We start from the raw sequence: 27,648 nt of genomic DNA, 5'->3' as shown, positions 1-27,648 counted from the left end.
GGGCCTGACATCACCGCCCCGCGGGAATGGGACTCTGCGAATGCACGCCGCGGGATCTAACTGCAAGACCCGGTGTGCGACCTCGCACCACCCGGCGTGGCTTTAATGGCCGCGGGACAATTGCCATCGCCAGCCCGGGGCTTTGACTTTGACTCTGACATCGGGGGGGGGGGGGGGGGAGAGTGCAGTGGAGAGATAAGTTTATTTGGCCTTCCATCACAGCAATGTGATGGATGTTTATGTAAATTATGTTGTGTCTTGGGTCTATTTGTTTGTAATGTATGGCTGCAGAAACGGCATTTCGTTTAGACCTCAAGGGGTCCAAATGACAATTAAATGTATCTTGTATCTTGTATCTATCTTGTAGAGCAGGGGGCTCAGTACGCAGCCCTGTGGAGAGCCGGTACTGAGGCTGAGGGCCGTGGATGTATGATGGCCCACTCTGACTCTCTGGCTGCGACCCGACAGGAAGCTATTTATCCACGTGCAGGTGGAGTGTGGAAGTCCCAAGTTCCCCAGTTTGTCCACCAGTTTGTGGGGAAGGATGGTATTAAAAGCAGAGCTGTAGTCCACAAAGAGCATCCGCACGTAGCTCCCCCGCTGCTCCAGGTGAGACAGTGCAGCATGGAGAGCTGTGGCTACAGCGTCCTCTGTAGATCTATTTGCTCTGTACGCAAACTGGTGGGGGTCAAAGCTTCGGGGCAGGAGTGATGTGATATGACCCCGGACCAGTTTTTCAAAACACTTCATCACCACTGGTGTGAGTGCGACTGGCCGGTAGTCGTTGAGGCTGGAGATGGTGGTTTTTTTGGGCAAGGGGACTATGGTGGAGGACTTCAGACAGGGTGGAACAGTGGACTGGGCCAGAGACTGGTTAAAAATCCTCGTACAGACTCCAGCCAGCTGGTCTGCGCAGTCCTTCAACACGCGTCCAGAGACGCCGTCAGGACCAGTAGCCTTCCTTGGATTGATGGCCCACAGCGTGCGCCTCACCTCATGCTCCTCTATCTTGAGGGTTGGGCTGCTGTGGACCATGTGCTGTGATGTGGCTGTCTCGGATGGCTCCACTTCAAAGCGAGCAAAGAAGTGGTTCAGCTCCTCTGCCAACGAGGCGTCACCTTCAACAGCTCCAAGGTTGGTCTTATAGTTGGTGAGATACTGGATCCCCTGCCACACTTGCCTGCTGTTGTTACTGTCTAGGTGGTCCTCTATCTTCCTCCTGTAGTTTGATTTAGCCTCTCTGATGCCTTTCTTCAGGTTAGCTCGGGCCGTGCTGTATAAAGCCCTATCGCCAGACCTAAAAGTGGTGTTCCTCTCTTTTAACAGCCGCTGGACCTCCCGGGTCATCCAGGGCTTCTGGTTGGGGTAGACCCGGATGCGTTTGTCCACTGTGACAGTGTCCATGCAGTTTTTAATGTAACACAGTACACTGTCTGTGAACACCTCCAGGTCCCGGTGTTCAAACACCTCCTAAGATTAAAATGTTCAAGTCATTTCTACACAGGCAGAACCAAACAATTGGACCAATAATTCTCCTAAGGCATTACGTTTCAATGGGATCCGTTCTCTTATTTTGTGCTTTTATTATTCAAATAGTATTCCCTTGTCTACTTTTGCCAGAAGGGAGATGAAAGAGCAATGAATTATCGCAAAAGTCACATTGCAAAGCCTAGCAGCAATAGAACAAAACTACAGAGGTTTGTGAAAGAGAATTGGCCAGGGACTGCATGTTTAATGTCCCTGTGGTGTGCCACAGTAAAGATGTGAAGGCTGATGTAACCCACAATTAATAGCAAGATTGCAGATAACCAAAGGTAGTGTCCAAAGATGACAATGTGAAATGAGATTCAAAGTTAAACTCCCATTATTGATGCTTTACTCCTGTCAAAATTTGCAATGAAGACTTGCCATCTCTGTTAATAGTGTACAATCTGCAAAATAGGAAACAAGGTCATTGATTGAAGGATGCTGAATAGATAATCAAATAATTTTTACATAATTTTAAATAAATTAAGCAATATGTTAAAACAATGCTGTATTTAACAAGTTTTTTGAACATATCAAAGCAAAATTTCACACCATTGTGATCTCATTCCAGAGGTCTCTCCATAAAATGTCTATTTGCATAATGAACAAACTGTGTAGAACAAATTGCACTTAGCCTAGTCAAGTATACATAAGTATTGGTAATACCCAATGTGTGTGCATGGTTACTGCTGGAGTTTAATCAGCACAAGGCATTAATTAAGTTTCTAATGGTTTATCTGGCAAAAATCCACTCGTCTCTCAGCGCAATTGATTTGTGGCGTGAATGGAACTCGAGTGGGAAGAATCCCAACTTTTTAATGAAACTATAGGAATAGATAGCACACCACTGAAATTGATGTTTATTTAATGTTTATGTTTTCTGGATTTTTGATGCAGTTTGTAAATAGGTAATACTTAAATTGAATGTGAAAGCAGTTTGTAGTTAGATCATGTTTGCAATAATACACAAACTGCTGGTGAAACTCAGGGGGTCTAGCTTAGTTTAGAGATACAGCACGGAATCAGGACCTTCAGTCCACCGAGACCATGCCGATGAGGGATCCCCGCATATTAACACTATCCTACACACACAAGGGACACTGAAAATGGACCCAGGCATTTCCAAGCCCAATTCCCATCAGCACAAGTAATACTTGCCCAGAATCAGTTGTACGGCAAATTGTGTTATCAGGAGACACAAGAGACTGCTGAGCTGGAATTTGGTCCTAAATTTTACATTTACCAAGCCAATTTACCTACAAACCTGTACGTCTTTGCAGTGTGGGAGGAAACCGAAGATTTCGGGGAAAACCCACGCAGGTCACGGGGAGAATGTACAAACAGCGTACAGACAGCATTCATAGTTTGGATCGAACCCTGGTCTCCATCACTGCAAGGGAATTGTCAATGTGTTGAATCAAGACTGCATCAGGACTGAGAGTGGAGAGGTAAAATGAGCAAGATAAAGAAGAGATGGGGAGTGACGAGGCAGGGGTTGGTAGATGATAGACATAAGGAACTGTAGATGCTGAAATGTTCTACGCTGGTGGATGGTAGCTGGACCATGGAAGATTGAGTGCAGATGGATGGATAAGGCAGGGGCGGAAATCCCGGGAGGGCCACGGGGGCCACGCCCCCCCTCTGTTTTGAGAGGTGGGAGACGATCCCTCCCAAGTTTTTGTAATTCAGATTTTAAAACCCAGTGAAATCTCCGCTTTCCGCGAGACAGTGGGACTGGGACTGCTGATCGAGGGTGCCAATTGAGAGAGACTCGGTCAGCAGGCAATGGGGGCGGGACATGATGATTCAGACTGAAGAAAGGTATCGGCCCGAAACGTTGCCTATTTCCTTCGCTCCACAGATGCTGCCGCACCCGCTGAGTTTCTCCAGCACTTTTGTCTACCTATGATTCAGCACGATCATTGGAGGAGGGAGGAGTGGGTGGGACTGAGGATAGAGTGATTGGAGGAGGGAGACGTGCCAAAACACTCACGGCACAGACCTGCGCCTCATCCGCAGCCAGGATCGATCCCAGCTCTCCGGCTCTTTCCCTTCCCCACCCGAGTGCCTCCCCCCCCCCTTCAGGTTGCCAGAGAGCTCGAGAGTCAGACGGGAGCTGTACCCCCAGGCCCACAGCCAGCGCAGAGAAGCAGCGCAAAACCCAGCTCAACTCTGCCTGTCCCACCAGGTTAACTTACAACCCTGCCTGGACTTGCGGGAAATATGGCCCAGGTTTACAGCCAGCGCGGAGAAGCAGCGCTGGTGTCCCGTCAGTCCAGGCAGGGCTGTAGGTTAACCTGGCGAGGCACGCAGAGCTGAGCTGCATTTAGCGCTAGATTGAGCCTCCAAAGCCTCGCGTGTGTGTGTGTGCGCGTGTAAGTGTGCGCATGCGCGCGACCGCCAATAAATTTGGCGGTCCCTGTCCCCCGGTCCCCTCCATATTTTGATAGCGATTTCCATGCCTGGGATAGGGATAGTTGAGAGAGAAAGGCAAGTAGGTGATAGGTGGAAGCAGACAATGGAAAAAGTCGGAAGCTGGTTTACAGTGCCAGAGACAAGGGTTTCTTCCAGACCTTGATTGCTGTCTGTGTGGAAGTGTGCATGCACTTCCTTTAACAGCTTGGGTTTCCTCCAACATCCCAAAGACATGCAGATTTGTAGGTTCATTGGCCCCTAGTGTGTATGGAGTGGATGAGGTGGGATAAAATTGAACTAATTGAATGGGTGATTGATAGTTGGCATGGAGTTGGTAGACCAGAGTGCCTGTTTCCATGCTGTATGTTTCAATCAATTCAAACAACCAAGTAAGGTGATAATTTAAACTGGTAAGGGAGAGCTGAAGGGCAGATTGAATCAGATAGGGGAGCGGATCATATGGGTAACATGTGACAATAGACAATAGGTGCAGAGAAATAAGCCATTCGGCCCTTCGAGCCAGCACCGCCACTCATTGTGATCATGGCTGATTATCCACAATCAGTCCCCCGTTCCTGCCTTCTCCCCATGTCCCTTGACTCCACTATCTTTAAGAGCTTTACGAGTAGTTGGATGGAACCAGGAGGGGGAGGGGAATGAAAATGGGTGATGGTGATGGAGGAAGTGTATGGAAAAGGGACCAAAAATGGGGGAACCCTCTGGCAGTGGATTGAAGGAACTGCCCTTCATCTCTCCCTTGATCATTCCCATTATCACCGTACTTACCTATTAGATTCCAGCACTCATAGCCTTTGTGTCATTGTTTATCACATGCCAAACAGCAGTTTCCATTTGGCCTATCTCCCACCAGGCTCAATCTGTTTTTCTTCCCCCTTGTCTTAGCAATGTTACAAAATTTTGAGATTTTAAAAATCAAGTCTGCAGTTTATCCCATCAGATAAAGCATAAAAAGAAGTTTAATTTGACACGTAATTCACTTTCATATCTCAAGTATTTAAAAAGTTATGGCCATTTTCATACTCGGAAATTAGCATCTTGTTCCCTATTGATTTTCTATGGACATAACAAAAAAGCTGTGATCGTGGACAGTCAAAAGCCCATAACTTTTTTTAAAAATTAAGGGAACTGAATTACATTTTCAGTTATCATAGATTGAAGCATTCTGAAACAAATATAAAACAATCTTACTTGGATGACCTGAAATTAAAGCATATAATTAGTTAGTTACCCAATTGGAGCTAATTTCAAACTTCAATTACTAGATCTAAACATCTATCTATTTCTTAATAAATGATTAACATTTTTAAATAGCCTAAGTGCCCAAATAATATTCACAAATAATTCACAATAAAACATGATTTTTAAATCTCATTTACATTAATTTATAGGCCAAATGGAAGGAATTTCGTGTTCAATTGCTGTAAATTAAAGTCCATTTAAATCAGCTTTCTAATGGGTTCCTGTGAACGCGCTGGTTTAGAACGTTCACATTGCGCTAGATTTGTACCCTCAAATGCCCAGAAAAATACTGCGGGATATAATGGGCCCAAAATTAGCTACTCACAACTTTAAACTTTGTATAAAGGGATCTTAAGAAGCCCTTTTTAACGTAAAAATAAACAGCCTACCTTCCGTTGTCCCCTGTATGAGATCCGACCCGTTGCCGGCGGTCGGGGGTTTAGCGGTTAATTTTTAAAATACTATAACAATTATATAAAGCCCTTAAAAGTAATAATAGCTAAAGCGACGGAATCTTCCAGCGATTTTTCGTTAATAATTGACTAGGCTGAACATCCTCGATTTGAACAGCCTAGGGGAAATCGCATTTTAAACCCACCGCCCTCTAAACGGCGCCAAAATCGCGCACATGGGCTGGGACTTTCAGCGATTTTCAGCGATGCTTCAGGTAGGCTTTGCAACATACCTACTTGTCTGTTACCGCGTATTCCTCACCTGCCTTTATCTTCCAATTTTACTCCGCTCCTCCCCATCTGCCCCTCATCCCTCATGCCTCCTTGGTCTATCACCTACTGGCTCCTGCCTCACTCCTCTCCTCTCTTTATTCCAACCAGCTTCCATTCCACACTTGGGGCTTTCCACTCTCTGCCCCGATACTGGGTCTACAATTCTTTTCCCCCTACAAAATTAATTGGTGCATTCAGGTGCAACCTACAAATGTATTTATTAAGCACAAAAATCAAGGAGTACCCCCCATAGTACCCCACAGGCAACTGAGTCATCCTACCACAACCAGAGAGCAGTGCTGAACTACTGTCTAACTCTTTGGTGACCCTCAGACTATCCTTGATTGGACTTTCCTGACTTTACCTTGCACTAAATGTTATTCCCGTATCATGTATCTATAGTGGCTTGCAAAAGTATTCATACCCCTTGAAGTTTTCCACATTTTGTCACGTTACAACCACAAACGTAAATGTATTTTATTGGGATTTTATGTGATAGACCAACACAAAGTGGCGCATAATTGTGAAGTGGAAGGAAAATGATACATGGTTTTCAAATTTTTTTACAAATAAAAAACTGATAAGTGTGGCGTGCAAAAGTATTCAGCCACCTTTACTCTGATACCCCTAAATAAAATCCAGTGCAACCAATTGCCTTCAGAAGTCACCTAATTAGTAAATAGAGTCCACTTGTGTGTAATCTAACCTCAGTATAAATACAGCTGTTCTGTGAAGGCCTCAGAGGTTTGTTAGAGAACATTAGTGAACAAACAGCATCATGAAGCCCAAGGAACACACCAGACAGGTCAGGGATAAAGTTGTGGAGAAGTTTAAAGCAGGGTTAGGTTTTAAAAAATATCCCAAGCATTGAACATCGCACGGAGAACTGTTCAATCCATCATCCGAAAATGGGAAGAGTATGGCACAACTGCAAACCTACCAAGACATGGCCATCCACCTAAACTGACAGGCCGGGCAAGGACAGCATTGATCAGAGAAGCAGCCAAGAGGCCCATGGTAACTCTGGAGGAGCTGCAGAGATCCACAGCTCAGGTGGGAGAATCTGTCCACAGGACAACTATTAGTCGTGCACTCCACAAATCGGGCCTTTATGGAAGAGTGGCAAGAAGAAAGCCATTGTTGAAAAAAAGCCATAAGAAGTCCCGTTTGCAGTTTGCCACAAGCCATGTGGGGGACACAGCAAACATGTGGAGGAAGGTGCTCTGGTCAGATGAGACCAAAATTGAAGTTTTTGGCCTAAATGCAAAACGCTATGTGTGGCGGAAAACTAACACTGCACATCACCCTGAACACACCATCCCCACTGTGAAACATGGTGGTGGCAGCATCATGCTGTGGGGATGTTTTTCTTCAGCAGGGACAGGGAAGCTGGTCAGAGTTGATGGGAAGATGGATGGAGCCAAATACAGGGCAATCTTGTAAGAAAACCTGTTAGAGTCTGCAAAAGACTTGAGACTGGGGCAGAGGTTCACCTTCCAGCAGGACAACGACCCTAAACATACAGCCAGAGCTACAATGGAATAGAAACATAGAAACATAGAAATTAGGTGCAGGAGTAGGCCATTCGGCCCTTCGAGCCTGCACCGCCATTCAATATGATCATGGCTGATCATCCAACTCAGTATCCCGTACCTGCCTTCTCTCCATACCCCCTGATTCCCTTAGCCACAAGGGCCACATCTAACTCCCTCTTTTCCGGAAGTGGCGGCGCTGGGAACGGCTGCGGCTCGCCTGCAGCCATTTGTCTTTTACTTTTTTGTGTTGTTTTTTTTCGTTTTGTCTAGTTATGTTTTTGGTTTTTAGGCTGTGTTTATGTGGGGAGGGGGGTGGGGGGTGAAACGGGGGCTGCTGTCACTCCCTTCGGGGGGAATACGACCTTTTTGTCGTATCCCCCTTCTCTGCCTCCGTCTACGCTGAGCCAGCAACCTCGGGACTCTGGAGGCAGCTGACAGGACTCGTCCTGGGCTCGCTCCCGGCCCAGCCCGGGATGGAACGGTGCTCCCGTGAGAGCGGCCTGGTGAGGGGCTGGAGTGGCCCAGCCCGAGGGAGGGGCACTCCCGTCGGAGTGGCCCAGCCCGAGGGAGCACGGCACTCCTGCTGGAGTGGCCCAGCCCGAGGGAGGAACGGCACTCCCGCTGGAGTGGCCCAGCCCGAGGGAGGAACGGCACTCCCGTCGGAGTGGCCCAGCCCGAGGGAGGAACGGCACTCCCGTCGGAGTGGCCCAGCCCGAGGGTGGAACGGCACTCCCGTCGGAGTGGCCCAGCCCCGAGGAGGAACGGCACTCCCGTCGGAGTGGCCCAGCCCGAGGGAGGAACGGCACTCCTGCTGGAGTGGCCCAGCTCGAGGGTGGAACGGTACTCACGTGAGGGCGATCCGGTCCGGGGGCTGGGACGGTGCTCCGGTGGCTGGGACGACGTTCTGGCGGCGGTGTCCAGAGTCCTGGGTTCAGCCGCGGGCCGGCGGCTGCGTGTGCTGGACTGGAGGTGCGGCGGCTTCGACCACCCCGGGCCGCAGTGTTTGAACCGGCCCGTTCTCGGGGTTCGGTGAGCTGCGGGACTGTTTATACCATCGCCCGGTGGGGAATCGCCTCAGCGCAGAGGGAGAAGAGGGAGAGACTGCAACCCTAAGATTTTTGCCTCCACCACAGTGAGGAGGTGTTTGGAGGACTCACTGTGGTGGATGTTAATTTGTGTTTATTGTTGTTATTATTGTATTATTGTATGTATGACTGCAGGCACGAAATTTGGTTCAGACCGTATGGTCTGAATGACAATAAAGGAAAATTCAAATTCAAATTCATTCTTAAATATAGCCAATGCAATGGCCTCAACTACCCTCTGTGGCAGAGAGTTCCAGAGATTCACCACTCTCTGTGTGAAAAAAGTTATTCTCATCTCGGTTTTAAAGGATTTCCCCCTTATCTTTAAGCTGTGACCCCTTGTCATACAATACAATTGTCCTGTCCTGAATGGTTTAGATCAAAGCATATTCATGTGTTTGAATGGCCCAGTCAAAGCCCAGACCTAAATCCAATTGAGAATCTCTGGCAAGACTTGAAAATTGCTGTTCACAGATGCTCTCCATCCAATCTGACTGAGCTTGAGCTATTTTGCAAAGAAGAATGGGCAAAAATTTCAGTCTCTAGATATGCAAAGCTGGTAGAGACATACCCCAAAAGACTTGCAGCTGTAATTGCAGCGAAAGTTGGTTCTACAAAGTATTGACTCAGGGGGGCGGAATACTTTTGCACGCCACACTTTTCAGTTTTTTATTTGTAAAAAAATTTGAAAACCATGTATCATTTTCCTTCCACTTCACAATTATGCACCACTTTGTGTTGGTATGTCACATAAAATCCCAATAAAATACATTTATGTTTGTGGTTGTAACGTGACAAAATGTGGAAAAGTTCAAGGAGTATGAAAACTTTTGCAAGCCACTGTATACACAGTAAATGGATCAATTGTAATCATATATTGTCTTTCCGCTAACTGATTAGCACGCAACAAAAGCTTTTCTCTGTACCTCGGTACACGTGACAATAACGTAAACTAAAGTAGATCAGCAGAGACACAAATTGATGAGTTCCCATTGGCCTTCAATGTTTCACTTCTCTCCACTCTTCCAGATCTTTGAAAGTGGTGTCAAACTTGTCAACTCTTCTATATGGTCTCAGTGGACTATTTCTATACACAAGATAAGATACATTTAATTGTCATTTGGACCCCTTGAGGTCCAAACGAAATGCCGTTTCTGCAGCCATACATTACAAACACATAGACCCAAGACGCAACATAATTTACATAAACATCCATCACATCGCTGTGATGGAAGGCAAAATAAACTTATCTCTCCACTGCACTCTCCCCCCCCCCATGTCAGAGTCAAAGTCAAAGCCCCCGGCTGGCGATGGCAATTGTCCCGCGGCCATTAAAGCCACGCCGGGTGATGCAAGGTCGTACACCGGGTCTTGGTGTTAGAGCCCCCGGCGTGCGCTCGCAGTCCCGCGGCCATTCCAAGCCGCGCGGGGCAGTGATGTAGGCCCCGCTCCAGGAGCTCTTCAACCCCGCAACTCGGGCGGGAGAAGTCGCCGTTGCGAGAGCCCTGAAAAGCGGTCTCCCTCCAGGGACCCGCGGGCTCCCGGTGCCGCCGTCCACAGACCTGCCGTTGGAGCCTCCGACTCTCCGGTCGGGCCGCAGCAGCAGCAGCAGCAGCGCTCCTCCACCGCTCCACCCGCTCCGGACTCGGCCAGCCCCGCGACGGTGACGGTGAGTCGTAGCACCAGAGTCCCCGGTCTCTTCCTGTTGGAGGCCGCTCCTCGTTGCGGCCCCAACGACAACGGAAACCCGACGAGAAAAGGTTGGGTCTCCCGTGCAGGGAGAGATTTAAAAAGTTTCCCCCCCCCTCCCCAACAAAAAAAAGAACAAAAACTACATAAAAACACAGACAGAAAATAATAAAACGCGGACAGACTGCAGAGGTCGCTGCTGACCAGAGTCGCGCCGCCCACCCTTTATTTAATTGGTGATTGTGTTTATGTACAGTAATACTTTACTGAACTGTATGCAAAAAATAATTTCACTGTACCTCTGCAATAAAGAATCATTGACCCATTGAGATTATTGCCAGTATTTAGTACTTCAACACAAGCTCCACTCTGTTTCCTCAAACAATCACAGAATTGTCATGTTATGCATCATTGTGCAAAAATGCTGCTATATCTGCCTTCCACTGCCATAGGGTTACCTATAAAGTGGGTTTCATGATGTGCATTGTAATATGTGTGGCGTGGCTGCTGACACTGGAGTTTGCTGCTTCCATCTCTCACCTATGTATTTCCTCACCCCCTTTTCGCAGCAGGTCAGTGGTTGCCATTGAGAGAGATTCTCTTAAGGTACGATTGACTTAACAACATGGAATTGATGCAGCAGCTATAAAATGCACCGTGTGCAAAATCCCTCAGAACAATTTTTACCCAGTTCTGCAATTTCTTTCTGGAGATCAAAGTGGACCATGCAAAACATGTTTATAACACCAAAATATGTTGAAACCAAATTCTAGATTTACCAATGTTAATTAAATGGCAGTAAAAAAGTGTAATTCAAGATCAACAAGATGTGTTAAGAAATATAATTACTGTGGAAAGGTACATTTTGGCTAAAGGTAAACTGCATATTTGTAGCTACTGCTTTTTCCTAAATACCAAATTGATGCATTCAGTCCAGAACTGTTATTCTGATTCATAAGTTAATTGCAGTGAAGGAATAATGAAGAATATGAAGCTAGAGAAATGTTTCTATACTGAAAATGTTTCGGGAAAAGAGACCTAAAAACCTGCCTTTAAGGAAATAGGTAAACAGTGGAAACCTTTGATTTTTGACTAATCATGTACTGTATTTGCTATGAGAAACACCCTCCACTTCTATCCTGAAGGTATAACCCGTATTTTGATAGGGTTCCATACCTATCAAAAGTACATTGGTACTTCACTTAAGTGTTAGAAATTGCTATTAATTCCATCAGTCGTGGCAGAATTTATTCTTTGCAAAACTGAATTGCTTATCCAAGCAAAAGTAAGGCTTGAGGTACATTGGTCCTTGAACTGAAATTGGAAAGAAATAGGTTAACTATTGAGATATTTATCAGAAAGATCCTGACCTGTAATGTCACCTGTCCATGTTCTCCAGGGATACTGTCTGACCCGCTGAGTTACTCCAGCACTTTGTGGCTTTCCTTGGTAAACCAGCATCTGCAGTTTCTGGTTTCTACATTTATCAGAAATCCGTTTATCATGGGCCAGTTCTGGCTAATAATTTCTGTGCGAAATGATATTTTTTCTCTTTTTAGCTGTGATTGCATCTATTTTTGCCGGCATTATGAGTACATTTCCAAAATCCCAATGTCTGTCGATTCTTCTTGTAATTTCTCCAGATTTGGAGCTAATACATCATAGTTCAATCTAAAGAAAAACTCATGCACATAACATTACTGTCTTGTCTTGTTTTACCTGTGATAAAAATATCTTGTAGAATAAAAACATGACCAGAGTGGACCCGATACCGAGTATGAAACAATACTTTGTCTTTGCTCTGACACACCTTGGAGGCAATACTTGAAATGACCAGCAATGGCATCGCTGAAAGCCCATTGCATTATGTGGACCAGCATCAGTTAAATTCAAAACGTGGATTGATTGAGTGCTTCTGAACGCCAATCAATAATGCAACTTTTTGAGTGAACAGTAAATCAGATGATACAGCCATTAAGCATTGATTTGCAACAAAGGCTTAAAAGAGATGCCCAGTGTGATTCACGGGGCATGTTGCAGAGCAATTATTAAGATTCAGTTGATCATTAATTTCAAGCAGGAATGTGATGAATGTCATTCCAAAGCTGCCAAGACTGCTTTTAGTCCAGCGTTGAAGTTCATGATCAGGTGCCATTGCAAAAACTACCAAAATGGACTTGAACTGCATCACATATGATGAATGTTTGACGGCGCTGGGCCTGTACACTGGAGTTTCAAAGAATGAGGGGGGAACTTATTGAAATGTACAGAATGGTGAAAGGCTTGGATAGAGTGGATGTGGAAAGTTTGTTTCCACTAGTTGGAGAGTCTAGGACTCATAACCTCAGAATTCATTGGCTATATTTAAGAGGGAGTTAGATGTGGCCCTTGTGGCCAAGGGGATCAGAGGGTATGGAGAAAAGGCAGGTACGGGATACTGAGTTGGATGATCAGCCATGATCATATTAAATGGCGGTGCAGGCTCGAAGGGCCGAATGGCCTACTCCTGCACCTAATTTCTATGTTTCTATGTAATTAAAGGATGTTCTTTTAAGAAGGAGATGAGGAGGAATTTCTTTAGTCCGAGGGTGGCGAATCTGTGGAGTTCTTTGCCACAGAAGGCTGTGGAGGCCAAGTCAGTGGATATATTTAGGGCAGAGAAAGATACATTCTTGATTAGTATGGGTTTCATGGGTTATGGGGTGAAGGCAGGAGAATGTGGTTAGGAGGAAGACATAGGGCAATCATGATTGAACGGTGGAGTAGACTTGATGGGCCAAATGGCCTATTTCTGCTCCTATCCACAAAGAGTGGACAGTTTCTCATAGATGCCATGTTTCTGAGGAAGGAAGAGCCTCTTAAATCACACCCATATGTCACATTGGCAGGACATGATCCCTGATTGATCCCTGGGATGGCGGGACTGTCATATGAGGAAAGATTGAAAAGACTAGGCTTGTATTCACTGAAGTTTAGGAGGATGAGGGGGAATCTTATAGAAACATACACAATTATAAAAGGACTGGACAAGCTAGATGCAGGAAAAATGTTCCCGCGAGTCTAAGGCCACAGTCTTAGAATAAAGGGGTTGCCATTTAGGACTGAGGTGAGAAAAAACGTTTTCACCCAGAGAGTTGTGAATTTATGGAAGTCCCTGCCACAGAAGGCAGTGGAGGCCAAATCACTGGATGGATTTAAGAGAGAGTTAGATAGAGCTCTAGGGGCTGGTTGAATCGAGGGATATGGGGAAAGGCAGGCACGGGTTATTGATTGGGGACGATCAGCCATGATCACAGTGAATGACGTTGCTGGCTCGTAGGGCCAAATGGCTTCCTCCTGCACCTATTTTCTATGTCTATTTCTATGTCTGACATCGCTCTGTGCAGTTTTAATTTCATGGCTGCAAATATAATGCTGCAGAAATGTGCAATAGTATGCCCCAATGACAGAGCCTATATATTTCAGGATCCTGCCTTTTGAAATTATGCATGGGGTCTACCCAGATTGATAGTTACCGCGTGTTTTGCTCCAGATACATGTAAGCCTTGCTTTATCATCCCCATTGGTCTTTGGAGAAGTTCTTCTGCAGATAAACAGTTTTGTCCGTTTAGGTAAATTATATATTTTTAGCAAGTTATCATTGCTTCTAACGGTGTTTTGTTTGAATAACATTGTTGCAACCCTTTGCAGAAAGAACTAAAAATTATTCATCATGCTGACCATACACTTTCCAGTTTCTGCAAGTGGCAAAAGAACATGAATCCTAAAGGTGACTCCAGTCCAAATCATCATGATGTAGCCGTGTTGATAACTAGGTAAGTTTTTTTTAAACTGATGATAATAAAGAATTTGAACTCATAACTAGGAATGACTGGATAGCATAGAAGGTTGCTCTTCAAAGGCGAAATGGCTTTATATTTTGTTGGGGTCAAAACTGGCAATGTCAACTGTGTAAATGATGGGGTATGTATAAATCTAATTTGTGTGGCATTTATACAGATGAGGGCAATTTGGAGGGCAGTCCCAAGTTTACCTGCTGGCACAATGCTTAAGCAAGGATTCGTCATGCTAAAATTTGCATTGTGCTTGGAAGTAAACATGGAAAACTTCAATATCTAGCAAAGGATGGTTGCACACAATTGTTCCCTCTTAATGCTTATTCATTTCCCAGGCAGAACCACCATCAGAATCCCAACCCTCCACCCACATACACACACTAACACACCGTAACATTGACCACATTTTGTTCTGCTTATAGAGTACCCATAATTCCCAATTGTAATAATGTTTCATAGAATGATCTGAGACAACAAATTAATTTTAAGTATCTGCAAAGTAACATGATGTGCAACGGTTATCTAAGAAGATGTGAAAAACGTAGACACATAGAAAATAGGTGCAGGATTAGGCCATTCGGCCCTTCGAGCCTGCACCACCATTCAATATGATCATGGCTGATCATCCAACTCAAAAAGCTTTGGAAGAGTAGTGGATAAACTAATTGCACGTACAAGCTGAAATTTATGCCATGGGAGGAGCCCATTGAACAGATTGTGTTTATACTGCACAAAATTTACTTTACATTTCACTTGTTCCTCTGCTTCCGATCCTTACTCTAGTGGATTGCAGCGCTTCAGGTGGTATCCGAATACATTTTAAATATGGCTGAGGTTTCTGTTTTTACCATCCTCTCAGGCAATGAATCCAGAACACCTGCATCCATTGAAGGAAATTTCTAAGCAGGGGTATAGATGGGAGAAATTAGCACCAAAAGATCAGAAAGAGGTGAAATGGAAGTTGTCAAAACCAATGCTAAGGGCAGAGAGGTTAAAGATTCTGGTTGTTGCATGAAACATTGTTGACAGCTTCCATGCTACCTCAGGAGTTATAATTCTGACTTTATCTTTTGTATCTTATATGCTTGTATTGAAATACTTTGAGGCACATTAGTAAAACAGCTTATATGTGACTAATAGCCATAGAAAGCAATTTATAAAACTGACACAGAGTATAAATCTTGCTAGAATGTTACCGTTGTTGCTTACTGAGTGAATATGAATTGTCTGCATTGTGTCTTTGAATGCTTTATCTACATCTAAAATGGAAAACTTGCATGATTTCCGTAACTATTCTTTGGCTGATCTGTATGCATAAGGTTGTGACTTCAACTAGACTTTTTTGAAAAAAAATGTGAGATTTAAAGATTTATGGAAGAAATATAGCCAGGGTTTTATGCTTACACTGCTTCAGATTCAGATTCAGATTCAATCTTTATTGTCATTGTGCAGTGAAATGCAGTAGCATCTCCCCCAGAGAGCACATGAAATGAACAGCAATTATATATATATGTACCCTCAGCAATAGTGAGCTGGGGGGGGGGGGGGGGGGGGGGGGGGGGGGGGGGGGGGGGGGGGGACGGGACTGGCAATCACCAAGGTGCAGAGTTAAGTTGTGTAACAGCTGCAGGGAAGAAGCTGTTCCTGAACCTGCTGGTCTGGCAACGGAGAGACCTGTAGCGCTTCCCGGATGGTAGGAGGGTAAATCAGAATCAGAATGCTTTATTGTCATTGCATGTGTCACATACAACGAGATTACTGTGTCTCTCCATTTAAAAGAACTTCAAACATTCACATACTCATACTTTTTACACTCCCTCCCTCCCCAAACCCACCCATGGATTCACATTTACATAAATTAACACTGTCTCCCACCCCCCCTCCTTCCCCATAACCCGCTCCCGAGACAGAGTTCAGTTCCAAGATTGCTGATGGGTAAAAGCTGTTCTTGAGTCTGGCAGTGCGTGACTTTAGCGACCTGTACCTTTTTCCTGAGGGCAGCAGTGTGAAAAGGTGGTGACAAGGATGTGTAATGTCTTTCACGATATTACAGGTCCTGCTGCGGCATCTGGAGTGGTAAATGTCCTCCAGAGGGGGCAGGGGGAGTCCAATGATCCCCTGGGCAGTTTTTATCGCCCTCTGGAGAGCTGCCCTGTCAGCTGCTGAACAGTTCCCAAACCAGGCAGTTATGCAGTAAGTCAGTATGCTTTCTACCGAACAGCGATAAAAAGACTCCAGCAGTTTAGCAGATAGATGGGCCTTCCTCAGTGTTCTGAGGAAGTAAAGTCTCTGTTGCGCCTTTTGTACAACTACAGCAGAGTTCACAGACCATTTAAGATCCTCACTGATGTTGATCCCCAGAAATTTAAAACTAGGCACCCTCTCCACCTCCTCGCCCCCTATCTCCAGTGGCCTGAGCTCCACTCTATGTCGCCTGAAATCAGTGATGATCTCCTTTGGCTTTTTAGTGTTCAGAGAGAGATTGTTGTGAGCACACCACTCAGAAAGTCTGTGCACCTCCTCCCTATAGGCGACCTCGTTCACATTTGAGATGAGCCCCACCACGGTTGTATCGTCCGCAAATTTTTGATCCTATTTGCGGGGTGATGGGGCAAGCAGTCATGTGTGTATAGGGCGTAGAGGAGCAGACTGAGCACACAGCCCTGCAGTGCTCCTGTGCTGAGGGTCAGGGATGTCGAGGTGTAGGGTCCAAGTCTCACCGTCTGTGGGCGTTCACAAGTCCAATATCCACCGACACAGTTGACTGCTGAGGCCAAGGTCTAGCATTTTTGTAATCAGCTTGCTGGGTATGATTGTATTAAAAGCTGAGCTGTAATCAACAAAAAGCATCCTGACATATGACCCCTTCTCCTCTAGGTGTTGTAGTGCAGCATGGAGGACAGTGTTTATCAAAGATCTTATAGTGGAGCAAGATGGGTTACTCTCACGCAAACGTTTAGTACGCTCATGGGCGGATTCATGGGTGATTATATGACCCAGTTTAGCAACCAGCCCCCGCCATCTTGCTTCCAGTCAAAGATCGGATCTTTGTTTCTGCAGCGGGGAGAGGGAATGTGGGGCCCGGGGAGAGGGAGTGTGGGGCCCGGTCAAAGATCGGAGGGAGTGTTTCCGCAGCGAGGAGAGAGAGTGTGGGGCCCGGGGAGAGGGAGTGTGGGGCCCGGGGAGAGGGAGTGTGGGGCCCGGGGAGAGGGAGTGTGGGGACCGGGGAGAGGGTGTGTGGGGCCCGGGGAGAGGGAGTGTGGGGCCCGGGGAGAGGGAGTGTGTGGGGGCCCGGGGAGAGGGAGTGTGGGGCCCGGGGAGAGGGAGTGTGGGGCCCGGGGAGAGGGGTGTGGGGCCCGGGGAGAGGGAGTGTGGGGCCCGGGGAGAGGGAGTGTGGGGCCCGGGGAGAGGGTGTGTGGGGCCCGGGGAGAGGGAGTGTGGGCCCCGGGGAGAGGGAGTGTGGGGCCCGGGGAGAGGGAGTGTGGGGCCCGGGGAGAGGGGTGTGTGGGGCCCGGGGAGAGGGAGGGGGGGGCCCGGGGCCCGGGGAGAGGGTGTGTGGGGCCCGGGGAGAGGGAGGGGAGGGGGCCCGGGGGAGAGGGAGTGTGGGGCCCGGGGAGAGGGAGTGTGGGGCCCGGGGAGAGAAGGAGTGTGGGGCCCGGGGAGAGGGAGTGTGGGGCCCGGGGAGAGGGAGTGTGGGGCCCGGGGAGAGGGAGTGAGCAGTCCGGGGAGAGGAAGTGAGCGGCCCGGGGAGAGGGAATGTGGGGCCGGGGGAGAGGGAGTGTATGGCCCGGGGAGAGGGAATGTGGGGGCCCGGGGGGAGGTATGCCCGAGGAGAGTGTATGGCCCCGGGAGAGGGAAGTGTGGGGCCCGGGGAGAGGGAATGTGGGGCCCGGGGAGAGGGAGAGGGAGTGTGGGGCCCGGGGAGAGGGAGTGTGGGGCCCGGGGGCCCGGGGAGATGGAGTGGGGGGCCCGGGGGTTGGAGTGTGGGGCCCGGGGAGAGGGGGTGTGGGGCCCGGGGAGAGGGAGTGTATGGCCCGGGGAGAGGGAATGTGGGGCCCGGGGAGAGGGAATGTGGGGCCCGGGGAGAGGGAATGTGGGGCCCCGGGGAGAGGGAGGGAATGTGGGGCCCGGGGAGGGGAGAGGGAGTGTGGGGGCCGGGGAGAGGGAGTGCGGGGCCCGGGGAGAGGGAGTGTGGGGCCCGGGGAGAGGGAGTGTGGGGCCCGGGGAGAGGGAGTGTGGGGCCCGGGGGAGAGGGAGTGTACGGCCCGGGGAGAGGGAGAGGGAGTGTGAGTGGGTGGGCCCGGGGACAGGGAAGGGCCCGGGGATAAGGCCTAGTGTGTGTGAAGTTGCGGGGAGGTTTACAATGTTTCTTATTTAATGTCCCTTGTCTAGTCTGAAATAAAGTTCATCATTGGATCAGAAGAAATATAATTGTGTGTGTTATATGATTATATACATTTATATCACATTCATGTATGTGTGTTTATAAACATTTTATTCTTTAACAAGAATTAACAGAATTATGAACTAACAGAATTATGAATCTAACCCTATATCACGCACAAAAACTTCCCCCCGCAATGTCAATTACCCTGCGAGTCGGGTCGGTTCCGGTTACTACAAAATCAACTCAAACACTGCTTGTGAGCCATTTAAAAAGAAATGATTTAAAATATATTAAAAAAGACAATTACCAGAGTCAAATTTTATTCTTGACAAGAAGTATGAACTGACAGAATGATGAATCTAACCCTATATCACACACACAAACTGTTCATTGATTACACTGCGAGTCGGGTCGGGTCAGGTAGGCTCCGGTTACTAAAATGGGCGGGGAAAAATGCCCAGGATCCCCTCCGTAGCGTACTACACGTCAGCCCATTGTATTTAGCAGGAGTAGCCTATCTTGCTCTGCTATAAGATCTTTGGTGTTTATGGCATCCTCTGTAGATCTATTAGCCCTATATGCATACTGGTGTGGGTCGAGTGAGGGGGGGGGAGATAATTTATGGTGACCTAGGACCAGCCTTTCAAAGCACTTGGAGACTACAGATGTAAGAGCAACGGGCCTGTAGTCATTGAGGGAGTTGATGATTGTCTGCTTGGGCACCGGGATGATAGTGGTGGTTTTCAGGCACGCTGGCACGGAGGAGTGTGCTAGGGAAAGGTTAAAAATGTCTGTGAATACCCCAGCGAGCTGGTGAGCACAGTCCCGGAGCACCCTGCCTGGGATCTCATCCGGGCCAGCAGCCTTACTAGCATTAACAGTTCTCAGGGCCCGCTTTACCTCCTCTAACTGGAGGGTAAGTGGCTGGTCAGCAGGGTCCAGTTGGAGAGAGGTTCTTTCATTCGGACCTCTCTCGAAACGGGCAAAAAAGTGGTTGAGATCCTCTGCCAGCGATGTATTTGCAGCTGTCGGTGGGTCCCTGCTGCCCCTGAGGTTTGTTAGGTGATGTATTCCCTGCCACATGCGTGCTGTATCCCTGGAGGTGAAATGGTTCTCGATCTTCTCCTTTTAGGACATTTTGGCTGATTTAATGCCCCGCTTAAGGTTGTGTCTGGCAGTGCTGTACAGTTCTTTGTTGCCAGATTTGTGGGCCAAGTCCCGCTCCTTCAGAAGACGCTGGACCTCCGTAGTCATCCATGGTTTCCTGTTCGGGAAAGACACGGATGCACTTGTTGATGGTGACACATTCCACACAACATCTGATGTAGAAGAGTACTGCTGCAGTGTACTCATCTAGGTCCTGGTTATAAACTCCAGTCTGTGCTCTGAAAGCAGTCCTGCAGTTGTAAGGTTGCATCCTCTGGCCAAGTTTTAATGATCCTGGTAGTGGGTTTCTGCTTTCTACTGATGGGGATGTAGGCTGGGATTAACAACAATGACTGGTGGTCTGACTGTCCAAGGGGGGGAGGGGTAAGGCTCTGTAACCTTTAGGAATGTTAGAATAAACACAGTCTAGTGTGTTTTCCCCTCAAGTTGGGCATTTAACATGTTGCACAAACCGTGGCAATACTTTCTTTAAGTTGGTGTGATTAAAGTCACCAGCCACGATAAAAACCCCATTAGGATGTGAGTTCTGTTGTTTGTTGATCGCATTTAGCAGGTAGCCCAGTGCTACATTAGCTTTAGCCTCCGGAGCTAAGTACACGGATGTAATAAAAACCATAGAAAACTCTCTTGGGAGATGGTAGTGCCTGCATTTAACTACCATCATTTCTAAGTCTGGTGAGCAATGTCTCTCAGTAACAGTAGCATCCTGTAGTCCAGTTATTGTTCGTAAAAACAACCACCAGCCCCCCCCCCCCCCCCCCCGCATTGTTTACCTGAGGCTTCGGTTCTGTCACTGCGGTGAGTAGCCCGGCCCGCTAGCTCGATAGCAGCATCAGGTATTCCAGGATGGAGCCAGGTCTCACTGATTATCAGAACACAACTATCCTGGATAGCTGATTGTGATGATAAACAGAGTCTTAGTTCGCCCATCTTGTTGTTAAGAGACCTGGCGTTGGAGACAAAGAGGCTGGGGAGTGGTGGTCTGTGCGGATTCCTCATTAGCCGAGTTAGCACGCCGGCTCTACGCCCTCGCTTCCGTTTGCGGTCTCTCCGTCTCCTGCGGTGACTGTTGGGGGAGGTTATCCATGGGGACCCCGGTGCTCTGCTGATCTCTGCTGGAATCTCGTGTGTATGTTGGAAAGTACACGAAACCCCCAGTTGTTGCGTCTTTCCAATAAAAGTTAGCGATTCTCGGGTGAAGTGAATCGTGTTTGGTGTACCCTGGCACAATTCCCACCAAACAAACAGAGATAAGACGAAAAAACAATTCAATCTAGGAGAGCTCACAGCTGCAGCGTCCTGGCGCGCAGCCATCTTGGCTCTCCGTTGCCAGACCAGCAGGTTCAGGAACAGCTTCTTCCCTGCAGCTGTTACACAACTTAACTCTGCACCTTGGTGATTGCCAGTCCCCCCCCACCCCCCCACGCGCCCGGGGATGCCGTCAGGGCCGGCAGCCTTTCGTGCATTAATCCTGCTCAGTGCCACATACACATCGTAGGGGGTGAGTGTGAGGGGCTGGTGATCAGCAGGGAGCACAGCCTTGATGGCTGTCTCTTGATTCTCCCTGTCAAAGCGGCCATAAAATTGGTTAAGCTCCTCAAGGAAGGAGGCGTCACTGGATGTGGGGGTGGTGTTGGTGGATCTATAGTCCATGATGGCCTGGATGCCTTGTCACATGCGTCGGGGGTCGGAGTTGTTATTGAAGTGCTCCTCAATCCTTAGCTTGTAGCTATGCTTGGCCTTCTTGATGCCCCTCTTCAGGTTAGCCCTGGATGAACTGTAGGCTCGAGCATCGCCTGACCTGAAAGCGGTGTCCTGTGCTTTCAGCAGTAGCCTGACCTCGCTGTTCATCCATGGCTTCTGATTCGGGAATGTGGTAATCCGTATGAGGGAGGTGACACTGTTGATGGTGGAGTTGATAAAGTCCAAAACAGAGGATGTATAAGAGTCAATGTTCGTGTGGGAGTCAAGGGTGGCCTGGGCTGCAAACGCCTTCCAGTAAGTGTTTCCAAAACACTGCTGAAGTGTGCAGTCCGCCTCCTCTGACCAGACTAACGGTCCTCACAGTGGGTTTAACACATCTGATGAGTGGGGAGTAATTTGGGAGCAGGAACAATGAGAGGTGATCAGACTGTCCAAGGTGGGGGAGGGGGACGGCTTTGTAGGCTTCAGCCATGTTAGTGTAGACTTTGTCCAGTGTCTTGTCTACTCTAGTGGCGAAGGAGACATGTTGGTGGAATTTGGGGAGTACAGTCTTCAGGTTGGAGTGATTGAAGTCACCCGCAACAATGAAGGCTGCCTCGGGGTTGTGAGTCTGTTGTTTGCTAATGGCAGTATGCAGATCTTTCATTGCAAGCTTTGCATTAGCATCAGGAGGAATATAGGCTGCAGTCACAACAGTGGAGGTGAACTCTCTGGGCAGATAGAACGGTCTGCATCTAACCAAGAGGAACTCAAGGTTAGCTGAGCAGTGACTCTCGATGATGGTAGTGTCCGTGCACCATGCTTTATTTACATAAATGCACAGACCCCCACCTCTGGTCTTACCGGAGTCTGTTGTCCTGTCCGCTCGGAATAAATGACGCCCCGATAGCTGGATGGCGCTGTCAGGAACGTCGATGTTGAGCCAAGTTTCCGTGAAGATCAAGATGCTGCAGTCTTTGATCCGGTTGTGGGAGGTGATCCGTAGCCGGAGTTTGTCCATTTTGTTTGCCAGTGAGCGTACGTTGGCGAGGAAAAGGCTAGTAATTGCTAGCCTGTGTGGGGCTAGCTCTAACCTGGCCTTTAACCCACCTCGGCATCTGCGGCGGTGCTTGCGTTGGCGTCGCGGTCTGTGGGTGCTTCCGGTCGGCCGAGCTGGTTTGGTGCGCTCTGATGTTCGGCTGCTCCGCTGCTCTGCTGTTCTAGTTAGTTCAGGAGCGAGATGGAGTTCGACCAAAAAGTTGATGTAGCTGCAGGAACCGAAGTTCAGAAGTTCCTGTCGGCTGTATGAAAGGAATGCTTGTAACACGCTAGCTAATGCTAATGAAATTGGAAGCAAATATTGGCATAGAGATTAACAGAACTGTTAGTACTAGTTTGATTTATGTAAATTCAGGACATGTTGGCTAATTTTTGACTGAACTAAATACATTTTAACTGCAGGAAGGATCTCTGTTCTGGGATGAATCGTCCCTGTGAGACGCTGGGGCTATCTCATGTCTCGGGAATGTGCCAACCACACCGAAGCTGCAATGTTAATGAAGATTCTGGCTTGCCTGTAGCATTCACCATCGCACATGAGATTGGACACAGGTATCTCATCTGTTATGAGCAGACAATGTAATTCTCTTCACATTTCATTTCCTATATATAGATCTACTGAATTAGTTTGGATTATTGGGACAAACCGTTCTCCATTGAGATATTCTTCATTGGTCCACAGCTGGCCAAGATGAGGGAAGATTGAAATTATCATTCAAGAGTCAAGAGTGTTTTATTGTCATATGTCCCAGATGGAGCAATGCAATTCTCACTTGCTGCAGCCCAAAGAATATGTAAACATAGCACACTGTAAACAAGATGGTTAACGAGAGAGAAAAAAAATGTTCAGTGTGTATATATATACACATACTCATAAGTACACACACACACACACACACACACACACACACACACACACACACACACACACACACACACACACACACACACACACACCCACACACCCACACACACACACACACACACACACACACACACACAATACATTTGTCACTCATAGAGAACATCCTCCTCACTTTGAGATCCCCCAACTGAGGGAGACCCAGTGAATACAACTTTGTTTATCAGTGAGTGATTTAATTAATTATCTGTAGAAATGTAAAGGTAATATGTGGAATAAGAAAGATGAATATAATTTGAAATCTTTCAGAATGAATGTATACAACCTTTCTGGCAATATAGCTCATGAAATACGTGGTGTTATTTCTGCAGTTTTGGCATGCAGCATGATGGGCAGAGTAATGACTGTGAACCCATGGAGAACTATCACTTCATCATGTCTCGACAATTGCAGTATGATCATTCTCCTCTCGTGTGGTCACACTGCAGTAAAGATTACATCACACGCTTTCTAGAGTGAGTAATTAACTTATATCTTCCATTTTATAGTTTGCGTTCAATAATCTTTCAAATTTCAGTTTTGTTTTGCTCACAAATAGCCTCGTTTTTCATGAAGGAAATTGTTCCGCTGTGACATGACAAGGGATGACTTTATTGATCAGAAATAAAAACGAGAAGTTATTGCATATGAAAATTTGCAAAGCAGCAGTTTCGTGAAATGCTTTGTATTTTCTTTGATACTCAGGTTGTTGGACTCTCTGTGTTTATGCATACTAATTTTAAAATGATCAGACCCGAGCATAGAACCATAAAAGATTTTGGCAGGGTTTTGCCAGTTCTTTTGAACGGCTCACAGCAAGCCATCCACTACATGGGCTTTTCAAAGAATTCATCAAAGTGAAAAGTCAACATTCTTCTTCAAAACCACATCAAACCCTGCCATCCCGGAGATCAATAAACCTTTTATATAGGGTGTGCACATTTAAAAATATGTTAGAACATAGCTTGTAGGTAGAATCTACTCACAATGAAACAGTAGGTGTGGGTAGCCTGTACTTAGGGTAGACAGACGGGATGTGGCAAAAACCTGCTTGCACAGTTTTCGTACACACGAATCAAGAAATGTCTTCAGTGGACGACTCCGATCATGGGTTTGATCAGACGGCTTACAAAATAAGTCCAATGGGAACGAAGGATGAAATGCTTGATATACTTGAAACCTCACTAGAAGCCTGTGAATGTGTAATCAATCTTGCATGATGTTTTGAGCTGTGCTTTCCCCCTTGGTGATCAAGACTATTAGCACATATTGACCCAGGTGGAAGATTGACATTAAGATAGTTCATCAGGTGTTTTGTTTACTTCTCTGTATTATTTGTCATGCTTTCATACTTCCAAATGTTTGGGTATGCATGTCGGTGAAAGCTTTTATTTTTTTAATTGTTGCCATGCACACTATGATGATCAGCAGCTGAGGGAATGAAAGCGATGTTGTTAAAGAGGAATTTTATTTGAAATGTGATGCTGTCCAGTCATGGTTTACCATAGAGTGGTTGTCTAAGATGCATTAGCATAGAGTCAGAGAGTCATAGAGTGATAAAAGCAGGCCCTTCTGCCCAACTTGCCCAGGTCCTTCAGCCCAACATGTCCCAGCTACACTAGTCCTACCTGCCTGCTCTTGGTCCATATCCTTCCAAACCCGTCCTATCCTTCTACCTGTTTCTAACTGTTATTTAAACATTGGAATAGTCCCAGCCTCAACTACCTTATCTGGCAGCTTGTTCCAAACACCCACCACCCATTGTGTGAAAAAAGTTACCCTCAGATTCCTATTAAACATTTCCCCTTCATCTTGAACATAGGTCTTCTTGTCCTCAATTCCCCTACTCTGGGCAAGAGACTCTGTGGATCTACCCAATCTATTCCTCTCATGATTTTGTATACCTCTATAACTCTTTCCTCATCCTCCTGTGTTCCATGGAATAGAGACCCAGCCTACTCAACCTCTCCCTATAGTTCACACCCTCTAGTCCTGACAACATCCTCGTAGATCTTCTCTGAACCCTTTCAAGGTTGACCATATCTTTCCTATAACATGGTGCCCAGAACTGAACACAATATTCTAAATGTGGTCTCACCAATATCTTATACAACTGCACCATGACCTCTCAACTTCTATACTCTATAGTCTGACTGATGAATGCCAATGTGCATAAAGCCTTTTTGACCACCTTATCTACCTGAGACACGACCTTCAAGGAACCATGCATCTGCACTCCTAGATCCCTCTGCTCTACAACACTACCCATAGGCCTCCAATTCACTGTGTATGCCCTGTCCTTGTTAGACGTCCCAAAATGCAACACCTCATGCTTATCTCTATTAAATTCCACCTGGCCCACCTGGCCAATCGATCCAGATTCTGCTGCATTCTTTCACAACCATCTCCAAAACCAACCACTTTTGTATCATCAGCAAACTTGATAATCTTGCCCTGTACGTACTCATCCAAATCATTGATATAGATGACAAACAGTAATGAGCCCAACACCGAACCATGAGACACACCACTAGTCACAGGCCTCCAGTCCAAGAAGCTACCTTCTCACATCCTCTTCCTCCAACCCATTTTCTTCCTTGTGCTTGTCTTCCTATAGAAACATAGAAAATAGGTGCAGGAGTAGGCCATTCGGCCCTTCGAGCCTGCACCGCCATTCCATACGATCATGGCTGATCATCCAACTCAGTATCCTGTACCTGCCTTCTCTCCATACCCCCTGATCCCTTTAGCCACAAGGGCCACATCTAACTCCCTCTTAAATATAGCCAATGAACTGGCCTCAACTACATTCTGTGGCAGAGAATTCCAGAGATTCTGTGTGCAAAATGTTTTTCTCATCTCGGTTCTAAAAGATTTCCCCCTTATCCTTTAACTGTGACCCCTTGTTCTGGACTTCCCCAATATCTGGAACAATCTTCCTGCATCTAGCCTGTCCAACCCATTAAGAATTTTGTAAGTTTCTATAAGATCCCCCCTCAATCTTCTAAATTCTAGCGAGTACAAGCCAAGTCTATCCAGTCTTTCTTCATATGGAAGTCCTGACATCCCAGGAATCAGTCTGGTGAACCTTCTCTGTACTCCCTATATGGCAAGAATGTCTTTCCTCAGAATAGGAGACCAAAACTGTACGCAATACTCCAGGTGTGGTCTCACCAAGACCCTGTACAACCTCCCTGCTCCTATACTCAAATCCTTTTGCTATGAATGCTAACATACCATTCGCTTTCTTCATTGCCTGCTGCACCTGTATGCCTACTTTCAATGACTGGTGTACCATGACACCCAGGTCTCGTTGAATCTCCCCTTTCCCTAATCGGCCACCATTCAGATAATAATGTGTGGGGACACATTGCAGAGCCAGTTGAAAGGCCTAAACATCCACAATGACATTTTGCAGTGTACACTCACTCCTGCTAAGTACTGAAGAGCTAGTCTGGACAGAGATGGGTAGAATCATTTAAGTTTCATCATCCGAATATCCTGCTCCATCACATTTTGAATAGAAACATTGCATCTGTTGCATGCGTGTTCCCCATGTTGGGTTGGTTTGCATGAAGAAGCCTTGGTCTTGAAGTACCCGGTAGCCATCTTTGATGTATTGAGGATACAAGGAATTACAGATGCGGGTTTGCAAAAGAAGATACAAAGTGTTGGAGTAAGTCAGCGGGTCAAGCAGCATCTCTCGACAGCATCGATAGGTGACATTTCAGGTCAGGTCCCTTCTTCAGACAACGTTTTGAGTTAGAGTCCTTCTTCAGTCTGAAATAGGCTCCTGCCCGAAATGTCCCCTATTCATGCTCTCCAGAAATGCTGCCTGACCTGCTGAGTTACTCCAGCATTTTGGCCTTTTAAAAAATGTATTGTGAATAGATTGTAGATGACACAGTTGACTAGCACAGAAAGATGGCATTTTGACGTTGACTACCTCTTAAGATACTACAGTGCCCTTCATGATGTTTGGGACAAAGACCTTTTATTTAATCATTTGTCTCTGTACTCCAAAAATTGAGAAAAAAATTGAGAAAAAAATCACACGTGACTAAAGTGTACATTGTCCAATTTTAATAAAGGCCATTTTTATACATTTTGGTTCCACCACGTAGAAATCACAGCAGTGTTTATACATAGTTCCCCCCCTATTTCAGGGCACTATAATGTTTGGGACACAGCAATGTCATGTACATGAAAGTAGTCATGTTTAGTATTTTGTTGCATATCCTTTGCATGCAATGACTGTTTGAAGTCTGCGATTCATGGACATCACCAGTTGCTGGGTGTCTTCTCTGGTGATTCTCTGCCAGGCCAGTACTGGAGCCAACTTTAGCTTATGCTTGTTTTGGGGTCTAGTCCCCTTCAGT

General features: G+C 46.7%; 1 protein-coding gene across 1 annotated transcript in view; it reads left to right on the top strand.

Moving 5' to 3' along the window:
• Positions 1-27,648, top strand: part of LOC129693306 (A disintegrin and metalloproteinase with thrombospondin motifs 12-like) — a 548,000-nt gene that overhangs the window by 208,547 nt on the left and 311,805 nt on the right. Inside the window, exons 6-8 of the mRNA XM_055632162.1 lie at positions 13,927-14,051; positions 22,771-22,920; positions 23,602-23,745. Coding sequence (XP_055488137.1) covers positions 13,927-14,051; positions 22,771-22,920; positions 23,602-23,745 — 419 coding nt within the window. The remainder of the gene's footprint in view (positions 1-13,926; positions 14,052-22,770; positions 22,921-23,601; positions 23,746-27,648) is intronic.

The sequence above is a fragment of the Leucoraja erinacea genome, chromosome 1 (genome assembly GCF_028641065.1).
Source record: "Leucoraja erinacea ecotype New England chromosome 1, Leri_hhj_1, whole genome shotgun sequence".
NCBI classification, from domain to species: Eukaryota; Metazoa; Chordata; class Chondrichthyes; order Rajiformes; family Rajidae; genus Leucoraja; species Leucoraja erinaceus.
The sequence above is the reverse complement of the archived record's forward strand: the minus strand, read 5'-3'. Positions and strand labels throughout refer to the sequence as shown.